The sequence below is a fragment of the Lissotriton helveticus genome, chromosome 1_1 (assembly GCF_964261635.1).
Source record: "Lissotriton helveticus chromosome 1_1, aLisHel1.1, whole genome shotgun sequence".
In the NCBI taxonomy this organism is placed as follows: Eukaryota; Metazoa; Chordata; class Amphibia; order Caudata; family Salamandridae; genus Lissotriton; species Lissotriton helveticus.
The window spans coordinates 1,311,539,898-1,311,556,809 of record NC_136057.1 but is presented as its reverse complement, the minus strand read 5'-3'; the positions used below and the strand labels follow the sequence as shown (position 1 = coordinate 1,311,556,809).

At 44.5% G+C, this 16,912-nt stretch overlaps 1 protein-coding gene across 4 annotated transcripts in view; it reads right to left on the bottom strand.

Moving 5' to 3' along the window:
• Window positions 1-16,912, bottom strand: part of LOC144823203 (serine/threonine-protein kinase N2-like) — a 643,207-nt gene that overhangs the window by 243,557 nt on the left and 382,738 nt on the right. For all 4 annotated transcript variants that reach the window (XM_078681534.1, XM_078681528.1, XM_078681543.1 and 1 more), the window contains one exon: window positions 1,462-1,607. In XM_078681534.1, the coding sequence (XP_078537660.1) occupies window positions 1,462-1,607 (146 nt within the window). The remainder of the gene's footprint in view (window positions 1-1,461; window positions 1,608-16,912) is intronic.

The following is a 16,912-nucleotide window of genomic DNA, read 5'->3' as shown; positions in this document are numbered from 1 at the left end:
GATGCGAGGGGTGTTACATAACCTCTGTGATCAATAACAATCAATCTGTTCATAAATAACCAATGTGTAGAAGCGCTAATGCCCCTAGTTAAAAATCCACCTTAGATTGCCAAAAAACCTTCTGAAATTATTGCTTTGTTCTAGAGTGCGCAAGGGACACTGTGGAAGGATTCCCTGCTCATCCATCTCAATTTAGCCCGCAATATTTACTTTGTATTTGATTTTTGCTCTGAAGAATAAGTGTGCCAATCCAACACTAAATTAAGAATAAATTACTGGAATCTTAGGACAGAATATAAGAATTACATGTTAAAAAGGCTGCAGCTGGAAATAATTGCTGCATTGGAGCAGAATAATCTCACCTCTTAACAAGTGGGAGAATGAAAAAAGCATACACCAAAATAAGTCATCTTTGGCCATCAATGTATATGTGTACGTATTTTTAATTTAGATATGCCTGCAGCTTCTTGTGCCTCCACTCTTCACCAAACTGTGCATAATCGTTCATAGTTGGGAGATTTCTTTGGGGAATTTCGTAAAGATTACTCAAAGGATCCAAAGTTAAAAGGTACCCTAAATTTCAAATTAAAAGGGAGCTAAAGACTGACTGTTAACCACAGAGTTGCCCAACTGGACATACATATTTGTTTTTCATTCATGTTGGTATTAGTGTATTTCAATGTAGTAACAAATATTGAAAATAACTAATTTCCCACACTCTAACTTTATTCAGACAAAAACAAATAAATCTCTAAGCATTAAAAGAAAGGGATTACCTAACGAACATGATACATAGAAGGAGGGGAAGCAGATGGGTGGATCTTGTACTTTGGGTGATGGGGACTTGGATGCGAGGTGTGCTACATAACCTCTGATCAATAACAATCAATCTGTTCATAAATAACCAATGTGTAGAAGCGCTAATGCCCCTAGTTAAAAATCCACCTTAGATTGCCAAAAAACCTTCTGAGATTATTGCTTTGTTCTAGAGTGCGCAAGGGACACTGTGGAAGGGTTCCCTGCTCATCCATCCCAATTTAGCCCGCAATATTTACTTTGTATTCGATTTTTGCTCTGAAGAATAAGTTTGCCAATCCAACACTACATTAAGAATAAAATACTGGGATCTTCGGACAGAATATAAGAATTACATGTTAAAAAGGCTGCAGCTGGAAATAATTGCTGCATTGGAGCAGAAAAATCTCACCTCTTAACAAGTGGGAGAATGAAAAAGCATAGACCAAAATATCAAAATACACTGGGTTAAATGTATAGAAAAAATTACACTTAATAATCTTAAAGAGCACTACAAGGCAAAGAAACATTTAACTAGTAAAAAGCTATAAGGTACGAACAATTAAATATGTTCGAAAATGGTACCCCATAAAGAAGAGAGAGAAAAGACCATAGAGTGTAGGAGGTTGAGTCCAGACAGCATAGGGCTGAGATTCGGTTCCTTACTTTGGTGGATCCATTGGAGTACATCTGGATCATATTTTCTTCCCCCTGCTTGACCTTCAATTCGATGTTCAGCTGCTTCTCAAGTCCAGCAATCCGATTCTTGGTAGCAGCAGAACGGCTGATACTTCCTGGAGATAGAGGGGCTTCTGGAAAAGAAGGGGCACATTTAGAATAGGTTTGTTTCCAGGGCTAATCTCGATGCATGTCGGTGCAATGTGCAGCACTCCTTATTTGAAGCATGAAAACAATGGTTTAATCTGTTTAAATATTGTTATCTTCTGGGTGCCACTAGGTAGACCCCTCCTGACCTTGGGGGGAACCAAATTTGAACAAAACAAGATGCAGTGTCGAACCAAACGACACTGTACATCTTTCAAAATCGGATGAATCGCCAATGAATTAATGATATTGTGATTTTGATCATATCCAGATGAAATCAATCTTGAATTAACATAATTGAATAAATCATTTGATGAACTTCAACAAATACGGATTTATCACTCATTGATACGAAATTTAAACCAATGTTATAAGAGACAACGTCTCCACAGGAGTGCCACCAAGGGCACAGTGTCGTTTGGTTCGACACTGCATCTTGTTTTGTTCAATCTCGATGCATGACATTTCTAAATTTACCCACATAAACCCTTTACTTCAGTTATTTGAAGTCTTCTATCCTCAATCAAGCATAGAAACTACATGTCTGTTAATCAATGGCCAAGAAGAAACAAGTTACTTACTTGTGACAATGGTTCTCCAGCATTGGTATCTTTCATAGATTCACATACATGAACCATTTCACGTCATTGAGTTTGGAGCCCTACATTAACCTTCTAAAAGCAGTATCTCTTAACAAATGGCTCAGAGGACTGCCAAAATTGACACATTAGTAATCAAATGGCTTCAAAAAGAAAGACCTGAACTTCAGACAATCATCTTGCAAAACTCTGAACAGCACTCCAGCTAGTGACCACCATACCTCATATTTTGCAGCAAAAATGTGAAAGGAACCAGTTTCATCTACAGCACTGAATGTTTCGTAGGATGCACATGCTTGAATTACAGTAGTAAGCAGTAGGCAAATGGTAATGGAACAATCTGCAATCTACGTACGAAGAATATAATATGTATAACATTTCTCATTAATGTACAGCGGAAAAGGCTCACCTATTGTAACCAATGTCATAAATGTCTAGTCCAACCACAGGCTCTGGACATTTTGGCATCTAGGCAGCAATTTGCTGTGAAGCTGTGGTGATATCACCATGTTGTCGGAGTAACTATTTCTGATAAAGGCATAAAGAGCTGCTGTTACTATTATTCCTCTAATTGAACATGCTGTTATAGAACAATTGAGAGGACAAAGAGCTGGGGAAGGCGAATTCCGCTCCACCGGCGGAGTTCGTGGAGTTTTGCCCATTCTGACAAACTCAGAAAAGCACGAGCAAGAGAAATCGCAAGCTAGATTACCTCCCAGAAAGATTTGTAAACACGGGCGGTCGCAGCAGGTCGCTGCCGCTCGCACTGAGATAAGCTGCCGCTCACGTTGAGGAAGCTGCTGCCACTTGTAGAAATCTACTTGAGGAGCAAAAAGAAGCAGCGCCCTCTGGCACTCTGCGTGATGCCGTTCGCGGTGATTTCACAGCACGGGAGAAACTCTTGGCACACAAAATCTGCACGAACAGTGCGACATACTGGACTATGCTGTTCCTAGAAGTCCATGTAGCACAGCAGAGTTTTTTTGGCACTTTGTGGAGATCCGCGTAGCACAACTCCGTGAATTCTGCCCCGGCCTATGTTATGACCATTTGTTAAGTGCACATAACACCCAAGCGGCCCGATGGCACTGAGCGGGGCCATCTGAGGAATGGGTCCCATAACATAAGAAGATGAGTTTAGAATAACCAGGTTTTCAGCTGCTTTTTAAACAATTTAAGATCTGCTATAGCGTGAATATAAGTTGGAAGCTTGTTCCATTGTTGAGGAGCCAGGTAGGAGAAAGATCTGCTACCATTTCTAGCGGTTCAAACTCTCAGAGGGGTCAGTAGGTGTTTTCCTACAGATGTGAGGTTCTTTCTTGGTGAATACCACTTGAGTTTCTTAGACAGATAACTTGGCCTAACTCTGTAAAGGGACTTATGTGCAATACACATAAGTTTGAAACAAGTACGCTTCCTAAGCGGAAGTCAGTGCAATGATCTCAAGATTGGTACCAGTGAGGACCGGGATAGAAGATTTAGGACTAGCCTGGCAGCGGAGGTCTGCATTACCTGGACTCTAGTATATAGGTCTTCATTAATGGAGGCTATGAGTGAATTGCCATAGTCTAAACGGCTAATTATTAGACCCTGAACCAGCGTTTTCTGGGCTTCCGGATGAGTCCATTGGAAGATGTTTTGTAGCATTTGCATAATGCCATAGCATGTGGCCAGGGTGTGATGTACATGGTCCTTCATGGATAACTTTTCATCTATTATTATCCCTAGGTTTCACACTGTGGATTTAGGTGTAGAACTAGGGTCCATGCTAATGGGCCACCAGTCTGTTGACTAGAGTGCTTGTGCTTTACCAAATAAAATCATTTTGGGTTTTGTACGCATTGAGCTGTAGGTAATTTCTTTGAATCCAACTAGTTATGTGAGACATACAGTTAATAAATCTGGTCCTTGTGTCATTAAGGTTGGGTCCCAGGGTGACTATTAGCGGAGTATCATCTGCCTATGAGATTACATCGAAACCATACATTCTGATTACCCTTGCCAGAGGTGCTACATAAACATTAAATAGGATAGGACTAAGCGTTGATCCTGGGAGACCCCTTTGTCAACCTATGAACTGCTGGATACTAAGGATTCAATTTGGACAACGCTGGTGCGATCTTTTAGAAAGTTTTTCAGTCAGTTAAGAACTTTGCCTCCTACTCCAATCTCTTCAAGCCTCTGTATTAAGATTGCATGAGAGATGCTGTCAAAAAACACTGAGAAGACCAATAGGACTGCCGTCATCTAAAGGGAGTATTAGGTTGTCTACTACCTCCAGCAGGGCTGTTTCAGTACTGACACCAGCCCTGAATCCTTATTGGGAAAGATCAAACAGTTGGTGTTGTTCGAGATAGGCCCTTAGTTGTTAGTTGAGCAGAGATTCAATTATTTTCCCAAAGTATGGCAGCAAGGAGATTGGTCAATATTTACTAAGTTCTTTCGGAACGGCAGATTGTTTCTTTAACATTGGTTTAACCCTTGCTGATTTCCAATTGATGACGGCAGTCTCTAGATATAAAGATATATTTAAAAGCTTGGTGAGACTATTAAGTATTGCAGGAGACCGAGTAGGCAAAATGTGAGGCCAACCTAAATCATCAGGACAACCTGATTTGATTCTGTTAAGAGCAACTCCAACCTCCTCCTGAGTTAGTTCTGTAAACAGATCAAAACACGCTGTCCAGAATGTGTTCGTGCAGTCGTCCTCAACTTTAGGATTAGCTATCTTCAGATTAGAGAAGGTGTTATAAATGTTGTCAATATTTTCAACAAAAAAGATAAAGAGTTCATCTACCCAGATTTGTGAAGAGGAGCCGATACAGTGACAAGGAGATGGATTAGTAAATTCATTTATGATTCTATGTAGTTCCTTTTGGGAGTTGGCTGCTCTGTAAATTCAGTTGACAATATAGGATTTTCTAGCTTCCTTGATGTTGTTTATATAATGCCTGTGAGTAAGTTTATAGGCTATTTTGTCCTCTGTGGTTTTTGTTGCCTGCCACTTATGTTCAGCTCTTCTGGTTACCTGCGTGTCTATTTTCAGTAAGTCAGTGAACCAGGGTGAAGTTTTGGCCTTACCGTTTGCTTTGCTGATGACCATTAATATCGGTGCAATTATGTCAAGGGTCTGAATGATGGCTTTCTCCATCTCATTGAGTGCAAGATCTCTGCTATCTTGATCTTCCAAAATTGGTGGATTAAAATGGGTAGAGAAAGAAGCAAGGCTGACTTTTCTCCATGGTCCACAAAGAGCTTTATTATGGCAGGAGGTAATCATCGCTGAAATCCATCTGATTATTCCTTGTTTTGATAGGGCTAAAGCCCTTTGAGGATGTCCTACAGAAACAGCTATTTGGACAGTGTTTCCAAAACTTTCAGTTTTGTCAATGTAATACTTGAGACATCATCGTATATCAAGAGAACGTAAGGCCCTTTCTGCGGCATTTGTTGGACTCTGAAAAAAATTCTTATGTACTACTGGTTAACTGAGATCAAAAAAATTAACGGCACCTTTGATATAAAAGCACAGATTAGTGCAGAGAACTGATTTATTCTTATAAAATTTAACAAAACGTCCTTAAATTATAAAAGCCTGCATTACACTTACCTTCTGGGCAGCTGTTAAACCAAACAGAGTAGGATTTTTGCAGTATAAAAACTAAATGTCTTTCTTATGAAGGTGTCCAAAGGGTTTTTCATCGGTTGACTTAGAATTTGCGGATCTCCCATTTGGTCACCAGAAGTCAAACAAGTAGGAATGCCCCAAATAGCCCTTTGAGGAACTGTCTGGTGATCCTTTCTGAAATCAAAAAAGGGATACCCACCTTCCTTTGAAATGGCTGATACATGCACTCCAACAGAACTGTATTTAAGCCTGACTGAGCTAGATTCAATAATTTAAGCACAATTTGATGTCGTTGGATGAATATCCTTAGAAAAACACCACAAATGATTGGGTGGAGAAGAGTACAGAGTGATGTCGGATTGTGGGACCTCCACTGGACAGTTTGGACACGCAAGCCAAGGATTTGTCCAAAAGTAGCACAATTGAAGAAGTGGAAGCCAGTGCTTACATGATTGTTTGACACCCCCTAACAAATGTGTCAATAATTGGTATTACTTTGCTTCATTTTTTCTGGTTTTTAAAAAAACATATACACAACAGTCTTTTTCACTTGCTGCAACTAGTAGTTTACGGTGTTTTGAAGATCTATTAACTAAGAAGTGAAATCCACCAATAACACTTTGGGGCAAACTTGTGTGACGTGGAGAAGGATGTTCTGTTACTGTTACTCTGTTACTCTAGGATGGCCATCTACAATATTTCTTATCATCCAGATATATTCTTCCATGTTAAATTGACAACCTGGAGGTTCAAAGCCTCATACAGTCTCCCTCATCATGGGGGTCTAGACATTTTACTCAGAGATGCTTTGGACTTGTTGCTGTCAAAGTTACCCTCAAATGCAGAATCATTCATGTGTCAAGAATGTTAGGAGAAAAAGGATACCTTACACAGAAAGGGACCTGAAGGAAGCAATGACCACTATTCTGATATAAGAATCAGAGAACCCTTCACCTGATGGCCCTTTGTCTACAAAAAGGTCAATGTTTTTTTGTAATACCTTGGCTTGAGGTCTCGATGAGGGAATTGTCACTGATGGTGTAGTCGCCATTGAGGTTGATGGAGGAATTGATGTCAGTAAAAGGGTGGTTGGCAACGGCATGTTCGATGTTGAAAGATGTTTTAATCAATCTTGTTTATCATTGTCACCAGCATGGTTGACAATGTTGCTGTAGTTGTAGTAATTTTTGACTGTGAAGAGGTAATAAACGATTGAGAAGCTGACAGTGACACAAGATTAGGCGGCAGAGAGGGTGTCGAAGGTGGAAACTTAGATGGCACAGCAAGCTAGCTGGTACTTTAAGATATTACCTCATCTAGTGGTTTTAGTGACCTGTCCGGCTTCTTGTCAGGCATGTTTAAGGCTTACAAGAGGGATCCCAGATGGAAAGGGCAATTCCTGTGCTGATCCTTCTGCTTTAGACACGGCAACCTAGCCAAGGTAACAAGGCTTTTTCACTGAAGAAGAATAATAGGACTCACGCCCCGATAACCGAGGGTCATCAGCTCTAACTTTCTTTTGGTACCAGCTCAAAACAAACATTGGCAAAGCTAATAGGTCTCACCGTTGAAAGGAATTAGCAAACCTTTTGACTTTGCACATGCTGTTCAGCATCGAAAAAAAGAAAAAAAGTGGGTTGACGCAGCTGAACAGTTTGGGCAAAGAAAAGTCAAAACTTTCACTTTGTGAAGAAGCATGTGCATTGCCATGAATTGGAGTACATACGTAATGACGCACACAGCGGGCACGCCGCTGGCGCGGCGGAGGCGCGCCAGAGGCAAGCCCGTCTGTGCCCGCCCACGCCTGGACCGCGCCCAGCGCCAGCCCCCCCGAACCCCACGCCCGCCACGACGCCAGACTCCGCTACAACGCCTGCACTCTCCTCGCACTCAACCCCGGACTAGACCACACCTGCTTCCAGACCGCCCCTAAGTGCACCCACGGACCCTTCTCCTTCCGCACCTGCAGACTCACCTGCGACAGAACCACCAAACCACCAAGGACCGGACCCAACCACCTCCGTTGCATACTCATCAACGTCCGCTCCGCACGCAAACACACCGCCGAGCTCTGGGACCTGCTCGACACCGCCGCTCCAGACGTAGCCTTCCTGACCGAGACCTGGTGGAACGACTCCTCGGCACCCGACATCGCCATAGCCATCCCAGACGGCTACAAGGTCACCCGCAAGGACCACAACAACGGAATCGGAGGAGGAATAGCCGTCGTCCACAAGTCCTCCCTCAAGGTCTCCGCACACGTGGACGACACCCTCAACACCGCCGAACACCTGCACTTCCGGATCCACACCGACCCCAACACCACCCTCAGAGGAACACTCATCTACAGACCCCCGGATCCTGAGCTCAGTTCAGCGACTCCATCGCCGACCTCGCCAGCACCCACGCACTCGCCTCCACAGACTACATCATCCTCGGGGACCTGAGCTTCCACCTCGAGAACAACAACGACGCCAACTCCGCCACCCTGATCGACAACCTCGCCAACCTCGGCCTCAGACAACTCGTCACCACACCCACCCACGCAGCCGGACACACGCTGGACCCCATCTTTTCCACCAGCGCCCATGTCGCCTTCAATCACACCACCGAACTCCACTGGACCGACCACCGCTGCATCCACTTCACCTTCAAGAAACCAACAACACACCACCACACCCAACAGCTGCCCCGCCGCTGCTGGAGCAAAATCACCAAGGACCAGCTGACCACCACCCTCGCCCAGAACCCACCCACCGACTCCACCAACCCAGAAACCGCCGCCGACAACCTGCGACAATGGATCAACGACTGTGCCAACACCCTCGCCCGGCTCAAGAAACCCTTCAACAGCCACGCCAGCAAGAGAGCCACCCGGTTCACCAATGAGCTCCTGACCTCCAAACGCACATGTCGGAAACTGAAAAAGAATTGGCTCCACAGACAGTCACACAGCCCACAAAGACGCCACCTGCCGACACCACCACCTCATCAGGCTAGCCAAGAGATCCTTCTTCAAAGACCGCCTGGACAACCACGCACACGACAGCAAAGAGCTCTTCAGCATCGTGAAAGAACTATCCAAACCAAGCGCCAACACCAATGACATCCCGCCCTCACAAGAACTGTGCGACTCTCTGGCCACCTTCTTCCACCGCAAGATCGCTGACATCCACGACAGCTTCAATACCATGACCGGCCAGACGACTCCAGACCCCACCATCCCTACGAACATCTCCCGCACCATCCGCCTGCTGACCGCCTGGACCAACGTCACCGACGAGGAGACCCGCAAAGTAATGAATTCTTTCCACTCAGGATCCCCCGCAGACCCCTGCCCACACCACATGTTCAACAAAGCAGACGCAGCCATCGCACCCCAGCTACAGAGGGTCATCAACACCTCCTTCGAGACAGCGATATTCCCGGACAGCTGGAAACACTCCGAAATCAACGCCCTCCTCAAGAAGCCCAAAGCGGACCCCAAAGACCTCAAGAACTTCCGGCCCATCTCCCTGCTCCCGTTCCCGGCGAAGGTCATCGAGAAAGTCGTCAACATACAACTGGCCCACCACCTCGAGGACAACATCCTAGACCCATCCCAGTCCAGATTCAGGCAGAACCACAGCACCGAGACAGCCATCATCGCCACCACAGACGACATCAGACGCCAACTGGACAACGGCGAAACAGCTGCCCTCATCCTCCTGGACCTGTCAGCCACCTTTGACACGGTCTGCCATCGCACACTAAAGACCCGCCTTCAAGAAGCAGGAATCCAAGAAAAGGCCCTCGACTGGACCACATCCTTCCTCGCCGGCAGGACCCAGAGCGTCCGCCTCCCACCCTTCCGATCCGAAGCCACCAACATCATCTGCGGCGTACCCCAGGGCTCATCCCTCAGCCCTCAGCTGTTCAACATCTACATGGCCCCCTCGCACAACTGGCCTGCCAGCACGACCTCAACATCATCTCCTACGCCGACGACACCCAGCTCATCCTCCTCGGACCCACCCCCTCAGCATGGGACGACTCGTGGTGGCCGAACACGCTGGGAACAGCACCGACACCCACCGACCACCCACGCAATCTAGGATTCGTCCTCGACTCCTCCCACTCCATGGTGAAGCACGTCAGCGCCGTCGCTTCCTCCTGCTACAAAACCCTCCGCATGTTCCGCAGGGTCTACAAGTGGATCCCAACCGAAACCAGAAGGACGGTAACACAGGCCCTCGTCAGCAGCAGGCTGGACTACGACAACGCACTGTACGCAGGAATCCCAGCCAAACACCTGCATCGACTACAACGCATATAAAACGCCTACGCACGACTGATCCTCAACGTCCCCCGCCGCAGCCACATCACCCCCCCACCTGAGAGACCTACACTGGCTCCCAGTCGACAAGAGGATTACATTCAAGCTCCTCACCCACGCACACAAAGCACTGCACAACGCGGGACCAGCCTACCTGAACAGCAGACTCAGTAGTGCGCTTTAAAATGCATTGATTGATTGATTGATTGATGACGGTGCGGCCATTCTTTTCTTTTTTTACATGTATTGTTTATTACCATTACAAGATTGATAACACCAATCTAGGATGGGGAAAAAAGTGAACCATGTACATTATCTTCATAGGTCCTGAAGTAAGCGGCAGCTCACGGGCCCTCCAAAAAAGTTAGAAAAAAGAATGCAACAGGGAGGGCGGGGGGGGGGGGGGGGGGGGAGGGGGGAGCAACCAAAAATCAGGGTACGAAATGGAGGGATTCCACGGTGCAGAGCGAGCAATGGAGGAGGTTGGGAAGGAACATTTTACTATGCTTAGCTTACAATAGCCAGTCTCCTCTGTCTTTTTAGCAGATGCATTCTTATCTACAAAGTAACAGGGACCCGAGGTGTTCATTATTGCAGGTTTCTAGCTATTACGTAGAACACTACGTGCACCCTGAACCAAACATCAGAACTGATTCAGCAGAAATAATGTGACTCTGCAATAACTCAAACAGGGAATATTCAGCCATTCCCTGCAGTGGACATCAGCCAAAACAAATGCCCTTTTTCTGATGTTAAATGTTCGAACAAAATGAGGCCTATGTTGATATTTTGCAAGACATCTTCTTCATGAATGTTTTAGCAGTTTTATTTCCCTTTTTCTTTTCTTCCATTTTCAACACTGGTTGTTTAGGTAACTATGTGAATATTGTTAAACTGCTGCAGAATCTGTGTGGGCAGGTGTACCACCTCTGCTGTTAGGGATGCGTGAGTAGAAGTGTCACTTCTGTTGTAGATGCTGTGTGGACAGGTGTACAACCTCTGCTGTCGAGATGTGTCGACGAGTTCTGCCTCTACTGTAGGGGATGTGTGGACAGGTGTAGCACTTCTGTGGTAGGTGTTGTTTGGGAAGGTGCACTACCTCTGCCACAGTGGAGGAGTGGACAGCTGCACCACCTCTGCCACAGGGGAAGTCTGGACAGGTGCATCACCCCTGATGTAGGGGATGTATGGACAGGAGTACTACCTCTGCTTTAGGGGGATGTGTGGACGCATGTACCATTTCTGTTGTAGGTGCTGTTTTAGCAAGTGTACCAACCCCGCTGTAGATGATGTGTTGACAATTGTACCACTTCTGCCGCAGATGTGTGGACAGGTGTACCATCTCTGCTGTAGACGGTGTGTGCAAAAGACACAAATTATGGAACAGAATGCGGAACAAATCAAACATTCACCCACAGTCATGAGATCTGGGTTAAATCCATTGTTCTTTTGCTCACCATGCCACCCCAGTTTAGACCCTGCCATATGCAAATCAATCGTGACCCTGCTCCTCATGGGAACAGTCGAGCCCGAACTGCCAAGCCAGGTCCTCCCTGGACCAGAAACAATCATTGTGGTGGGGTGTGAGCATATGTACCACTTATTTTGTAGGTGCGGCTACAGGTGCTGCAAAGACACGTTTCACCACTGCTGTAGTTGCAAAGTGCACCAATGTATAGACTTTATAGGTGCTGTAGAGGTAAAGTGTGTACCATATCTGCTGCAGAAGTGGTGTGAACAGATGTACCACCTCTGTGCACGTACTTTGTGGATAGGTGCATCGACTCCACTGCACTTTGTTGAGGACAGGTTTATTCGCTCAGTGCACCACCTTTCCCATAATTGCTATGTGACAAATGCACCACATCTTCTAAATATGTTGTCTGGAAGTGTACCATCTCTGCTGTAGATGTAGTGCAGACAGATGTACCACATCTGCTGCAGGTGTTGTGTTTTAACAATATATCAGGGGGTGGGCCAGAGAAGCATACAAGAGACAGCTGGATAAAACATGCACTCTCATGGAATGCTTCAGGAAAAGAGAAAAAAAAGTTCCTGAAATGCGAGTACTCTTAGAGGAGACAAAGAAACTAATCTCCACATGAGGGAAAAAGACATGCTAGGCAAGCTTAAATATATAGAGTCAATAAACAGAAAGAAAGTGAGGCACAAACAAAAAAACAATGGTAAGAACTGGGCAGAATGGATTTCTAAGTGAGCTTTCAGCATTTCCCCAATATTTCTTTTCAAACAGTAGGCTTCGACCTACGTAGGCTTCGGTCTACAAGATGACCTTTTTGATCATCCCAGGTTTTGGCAGACAAGATCCTGCAAATTGAGTAGTCTTTTGAATTAGGGTTAGGGTAGATGCAGTAAATGCACTCCTTGTGTGGTCTTCCACATACATAAGTTGTAGGCACCGAAGTGGGCTTCCTTTGGATATTACTACTAAGTACTAAGACATCAAAGTCTGAAGGCAGCAATCCCTGAAGGAAAAGTGCCAGCAGAGATGAAAATATGGAGCGAAATCAGAAAATCCCCTTGAAGAACAAGACAGAGCATGGTATTTTGTTGAAACCCTGAGTCATGGTGACCTCTACAGGGAGTGATTTTCAGAGTGATGGAGCTTATAGGGTTACTAAAGCGACAGTGTTTTCAGATTTCTCAGCATTTCCAACTCTATGAAGGTGAGTGATTCAGGCATGGGAACTTGTGAAAAATCCAGTGCTGGAGTAGGAAACATGACTAGTCTCCACTCATCAACAATTGTACTGTAAATAGAACACAGAATTTCCATCACACACTCCATGTGAAAAATATAGACATCCATACACAAAACAATATAGAAAAGCATTTCACTAAATAAACTGTCATTGGTTACAGTATTCATCGAATTGATCTCTTATTCATTTGATGGACAGCCATTATAATATTACTGAATTTGAGATCTAGTCATAACATCTCAAATGATCTGAAATCCTTTTTATTTACACTCCCTAAAGGTTTACAGCATGATCTAAATATTGTAGGAATCTGCCAGCCCTGGAAAGAGGTGAAAAGGTAATTTGTACTTGCATCCCATGTCAATGTTATTAGTAGAGAATACAAGCTCTGTGTTTTGAGCAGCGCCTTGGCATTGTGCCATTATATCAGACAAGATGTCTACAAGAACACACAACTTCTCATCTTGGGATGTTCGCAACACAGTAAAGAAACTTCAGCCTGAACTAGCTGGACATCTCAATTCCCAAACTAAAGTCACCTGAAGAATGAAACAATTGATCGTGGTGTACTACAGAAGAGTTTTACAAAATATTAAATTGTTTGGCATTCAGTAGGTAAAATCCACAGATATCAAGGTTGATCATTCTCAAATGCATTTTTTCATAAACAGATTGTTTGTTCAAACAAATAACCAGTAAAATCCACAGATATCAAGGTTGATCACTCAAACGCATTTTTTTCATAAATAAATGATTTGTTCAAACATATAACCACTGTTATATGTTGGAATGAGAACACTTGGATGGCGCCACTAATTAGTTCTCCCTGAATCCTGCCTTTCAATCGCCAATTTCGCAATTAATTTGCAAATGTTGTCTGCTTAAAAAGTAACCTTTCCTATGGCACTGTATCTGAAGCGGTTTCAAGGTGTCGATCAGAACAATATATTTCAGCTTACCATCTCATAAAACTAGGCTTAGGTGTGTGACAAGGCCTTTTTCCGTTTTCCCCAAATCCATCCAGATTCAAACAGAAGTAAATTATGTTGACTGATGCTCTTCCAAATACATATCAAGAAGGACCTCAAGACTTGATCCAACAACGAATGCTAAACATACTGAGCAACAGTTGACAGTTTGTGAATTTGCTACACTTTTTTTATTGACATCAGATGTTAGAACAAATTTGATGGAGCCTTGAATAATTAAGTGAAAATAAGTACACTGATCTTGGTAAAGCAGCACTGACCTCTGCAAGAATGTTGGGTAATTTCGGTCTGGGTCATATTTAATTCATTCAACATGTTTGCTAACTTTTCTCAAAAGCAACTGTTACACCTCTTCAATATATATTATATCACTTGTCAGTGTCAACAGAGTTACTTAAGTATGGACAGAAATACTTTTTGAACATTCAGGGCTCCCTCTGCAGTTATACTCGTCTGGCAGTACTCTACTTTTTTCATTATTCAGAATTAACTTGAGATTTTGCTAGCCTGCTAGACATTTTCCAGCTTTCTTGAGACCATAATTACAATGTCTAGTTTAAATGTGGTAGAGTGGGGATGGAATGAGGGAGGAGTGAGGTGTGAGAAAGGAAGGAGTAGGTAAAAACGACAACTAAATTTTCTTGCCGAATTGCTGTGTAAAGCCTCTTTGAAAACAAAAGTTCCACAAACCATTTCTGCCACGTGCCAGTCAATTAAATACCATTTGCCTTCCAGTGCAACAAATTAAGTTAATGCAAATTTCTAACCCAGTCCCTGCTGCGCTAAGGATCTATAGGTTAAAGTCTAAATATCTCTAGTTGCAAAAGGCATGTCATGCATAAAGAAACATATGACCTATAAAACACTTGTATAGTCCCAGGGAGGATCTGCAGACTACGTGGGATCACATTAAAACAACCGATACCCGTACAAGCATCTCCAATATGTGAAAAATGAACATACGATAAATCTCTGACATGTAGGATAGGGGTACCACACTACTAAAATGAGAAACTGCAAGAATTGTCTTTACGGTGATGCATTACCCGGAGTGTTCTTGATGACCTGTCTTCCCAATTTGTGGGAATTTACTTGTATGACAGACTTATCAGTAAAAAGCCTCTGTTGAAAGAATGTTCTCATTTTAGAAGTTATGAAGCACTCCCTGGGGAATTGCCCCCTTGCCTACTACCCACAATCCTTGCTTCCAACCAACACTCCGTCAGTTTCTTGATGTTTTTTCCGATAAGCAGGACTTGTGCGTGGCATGTGGAAGGCTGAGCGGGTGTAGTGAAAGAGGGTGAGCAAGGACCCAGGACAACAGAATCACCATGTATATATTTTTTCCATACACTGTTGTTTTGCACTCGCTCCTACTTAACTGGCCTGTATTACCAAAAGAGCGCACTTTTCCTGTTTGTGCCACGGCATACCTTATAACAGGTGCACTGGGCGCAAACAGGGAAAGTGCACCCAAATATGGTGAATGTGCTGCCCTTAAGACAGCTGCAAAGCTGCCCTACCCTGAGGGCAGGACATTCAAGTGAAATACAGAGCAGCTGTTTCAAAGCAGTGTTGTGTTTTACAGTGCAGGTGGAAACCTGCCTGCACTTTCAAGATGGTAGAGGGATCCCCGTGCAGGCAGGTGCACTAATTGACTGTCTCCACCTGCAGTGGGAGGTCTGGGGGGGGGAGTCCATGTGACCTCCTTTCTCCCCTTCAGAGGGCTGCCTTTAGGAGGTCCACTGAAAGTGCGCCACCTTTTTGTAGAGCACTTTCAGTGTGCCTTCTAAGGCATGTTAGCCTCTGCGCCCATGTCCATAATACGGCGTGGGCAGAGAGGCAAAGAGAGTCCCTTGTTTGCAAGGGGCCACGTCCCGATGCAATTTAAGGGGAGTCCTCTCATGATCACACTGGCGCTACATATGCACCAGCGTCATCTGTATTACAGAAGGGGCTGCACAAGTGTCTGCAATCCCCTTCTGTAATAACAAAGTAATAACAAAGTGTCCCCACGCAGGTCTCTTACTCAATGTACCACTGGATTCAAGCTAGCCTGGCTGATGAGGGATATTACCCCAAAACAGTTCCAAGGATGCTTGTTTCTGGAACTGGGAGGACACACCCTGACAGTTTGGGCTGGACTGGGGATGGCATAGTGAAAAAATGGATTAAACCCAAATCTGTGACTGGGGGTGAGTGGTTGAAAAATGTCAGCACTCCGTCCATCACCTTATTGTGGTTGCTATGTTCGTCCTAAGTGGCAAGGGTATGCCCAGACATGGGTCCCTTGCTCACTGCGCCCCTGGATTCAAGCTAGCCTGGTGGAGAGGGGTAATACCCCAAAACCAGTCACCGTATGCTTGTTTCCGGTCCTGGGAGGATCTGCCTAGCAGTTCAGGCTGGACTGTTCCCATGATGATCAGGGTCAAGACTGATTTGCTTATGGCTGGGTCCAAACTGGGGTGGCATAGTGAGAAAGAGAACAATGGATTAAACCCAGTTTTGTGAATGGGGGGTGATTGTTTGATTCAGTATTCCGTCCATCATCTTGTTGTGTTCACTAGTGAAGAGTCTCCAACGCAAGGCTGGGGATCACAATCTTCTTTGATTGTAGCTCATCCGATTGGACCTGCTTGTGACCTAGGTGAAATAGTGAAATATGTGGAGTACTGACAAAACCAATAGAACAATATGTAAATGCAGGGAGCCATCAGACCCACACTTCTTTTAAACAAATCTATGGAAGCAACAGGATGATTGGACCAGTAGGTCCATCAACTCTCCAGGAGCCTGAAATCTATGGGATACCTCAGGCAAGACCTTTTCTTGATGATGGAAAATCCCAGATGGAAAAGTGATGCAAACTAAGTCAGGTTCTCAGGACATATTCTAGAAGACGGAGATGTAATGCAAGTTATTAAAATAGAGGAAGTAGATGGCAATGGGCCGTCACCACTGAGAAACCTTCATTGAACAACTCAGGAGGTGAATTTATACCCAAACAATATTGATAGTGCTGATCTCCAATGCAAAAT